Source organism: Dipodomys ordii, unplaced genomic scaffold (assembly GCF_000151885.1).
Source record: "Dipodomys ordii isolate 6190 unplaced genomic scaffold, Dord_2.0 Scaffold8, whole genome shotgun sequence".
Classification (NCBI taxonomy): domain Eukaryota; kingdom Metazoa; phylum Chordata; class Mammalia; order Rodentia; family Heteromyidae; genus Dipodomys; species Dipodomys ordii.
In genome coordinates this window covers 24,516,745-24,519,424 of record NW_012267224.1, presented here as the reverse complement: position 1 = coordinate 24,519,424, position 2,680 = coordinate 24,516,745, and the positions used below count along the sequence as shown (strand labels likewise).

General features: G+C 35.9%; 1 protein-coding gene across 1 annotated transcript in view; it reads left to right on the top strand.

Moving 5' to 3' along the window:
• Positions 1–2,680, top strand: part of Fryl (FRY-like) — a 224,823-nt gene that overhangs the window by 153,828 nt on the left and 68,315 nt on the right. Inside the window, exon 28 of the mRNA XM_013008917.1 lies at positions 1,131–1,314. Within this exon, the coding sequence (XP_012864371.1) occupies positions 1,131–1,314 (184 nt within the window). The remainder of the gene's footprint in view (positions 1–1,130; positions 1,315–2,680) is intronic.

The window sequence follows — 2,680 nt, the reverse complement described above, 5'->3', positions numbered from 1 at the left end:
GCACAGGCCCTGAGTTCAATCCCCAGGACCAGTACCAAAATAAATATAGATGATACTAGTTGTGAGTATTATGACTTACAAAAGATTGTGTATTGAAATATTTTTCAACTATAACAAGGATAAACTGCCCTTAGCAAATGTAAACATAATAGCCATTAATTTATATAACATTATTTATGAAAGAATTTCATATAGCAAGTCATTTATATTCTTAGTGAAATACACTGGAATATGTAGGAGAGAGAGAGAGGGAGGGAGGGGGTGAGAGAGAGAGGGAGGGAGAGAGGGAGAAAGAGAGCCCAAAGGCTGAAGAAGAAGCAAGTTGCAGCCAGTTATCTCCTGACTGGTCTGATGTCAAGATACAGAAGTCTTTGCTCAAAGGGAATCTAACTTCAGAATCTCGAGGCAACTCCAGGAGCCTAAAACAGCTTGATAACTCAGACTCAATCCTGCTTTTACTTAAATTCATTCAATTTTTATATTCTCTATCATGCCTTTCCAAGAAGATTACCTGCCTAGGTCATATTATAAGTGGCCACAGAGACTGCAAATGGCCATAACCAGTTTTCCTCTCTTTTTACACTGATCCTCCTTCCCATAAGCTTCCTCCCCTCTTTATTAAAGAGTCATATATTTTAAGAGAGAAGATAATATTTAACATTCATAATTGACCTGAATAACTTTCAAGAGCATTGAAGCTGATTGAGGCACACCATCATTTAAATTTTTTTTTTCTTCTGTGTCTATTTTTTGTGCCAATCCCGGGGCTTGAATTTAGGGCCTCGGCACCATCTCTCAATTTTTATGCTCAAGGCTAGTGCTCTACTACTAGAGCCACAGCTCCATTTCTGGCTTTTTCAGTAGTTAGTTGGAAATAAGAGTCTCGTAGGCTTTCCTTCCATTATGGCTTTGAACTGTGATCATTAACTCTTAATCAGTGTGAACCGCCAGCAACTGGCCCAGTTTTTATATGTAAGAAAACCACAATCATATTCATTGAATTTTTATATATTAAGTGTTATTCTTCCATGACTATGCAATTTAATGTATAGTATTCTGATTTTGATTACAGGATTTCATTTTGATGTAAACAATAATTTCAAGTCACATTTTCTCTGACATATTTTCAGTGCAAGTGGTGGCCTTGACAATGAAACACATTTTCTGAACAACACCCTATTGGAATATGTAGATCTAACTAGACAACTCCTGGAAGCAGAAAATGAAAAAGACTCTGACACGCTGAAGGATATACGATGCCATTTCAGTGCCTTAGTGGCGAATATCATTCAGAACGTTCCAGGTATTGTTTCGGTTTCTGAAAGCATTATTGGGCATTAATACACCTTCCAACCTTTTTTTCCTTTGAAGCTTTGTAATCCAAGAAAGCAACTGGTGAACGTACTGGGAAAATATATCAGCACAACCTGGATGGCAAGAGATTGTTTACCATAAATTAGTGCAGTCCAGTGTAGACTTTCAGTAGTTAAGACACTCACACAAAAAACTGAAAAAATAAATTAGATAAGGTAAACTCTTTGGAAAAGTATGTTTTAGATTCAATGAACAAAGAATGCAGTATTCCAAATTATTGAAAATAAGATTATACTTTTTTATATAATAGAAGAGTATAGACCACGTATATAAAGTATACAAAGATATAATGCTATTGATAAATTCATTGAATGAAAATGTGCTTATTACTGACTGAAACATGTATTATGAAAATTGTTGTACACAATTCCATTTTTAAAAGTTATTTACAAGTACAAAAGTGAGTACATTAAGACTTTTTTTAAGTTGCATAAATAGTAATTTTCTCTAAGAATAAAGATTAGTGTGTTAACTAGCATATGCTAACAGTTGGCTTAAAAAAATAACTTGTTTTATATAAGGGGATTCTTTAAGCACAAAATTAGTTACATGAATTTCAAGTTCAGGAGCCCTATTTTGATAATGCCACTTAGAGGAAAGAGCTTTCCTTCCTGTAAGGTTTTCTTGTTTTTTTTTTTTCTTTTTTTTTTTATTATTGTGAAAATACCATACAGAGGGGTTACAAATTACATGGGCAAGATAGTGAGTATCCTTCCTCTAACTTTTCTGTTCTGAAGCTCCCTAATATAAAAATATGAACCGATCTCTTAGTGACTCTGACCTTTTCTCTCCACTTCCATCTTGTTTTATTGTGATACTTTTAAACTTTTGCAAATATTGATGCAGAAAACTTGCAGAGTAAAACTTCAAAGCAGAAACCCTGATCTAAACCAGCAGGTTTCAAATTTTACTATTTCCCAAATCCCTGAGGCTCTCTGGTGCTGCCAACAGCATGGGGCAGAAGAGTGGATCTGCACACCAGGCCTGAGTCACTACAAGAAAGACATCAGTCTTCTTTTTTTCTTTTCTTTTTTGGAAATATGAAACTTGAACTCAGGGCTTTACCCTTGCTAGGTAGGCACTCTACCTCTTGAGCCACACCTGCCCTTGCCCCATTTTGGTCCCTCTTTTATGCCCATGCTGCCCTGGACCCTATTCCACCTATTTATGCCTCTCATGTAACTTAAGAAGACATGTACCAGCCATTGTGTCCACCTATTAATTGAGATGGAATTTGGCCTTGAACTTCCGTTCTTCTCATCTTTGCCTACCATGTAGCTAGTATTACATGCAGGATCCATCAGCT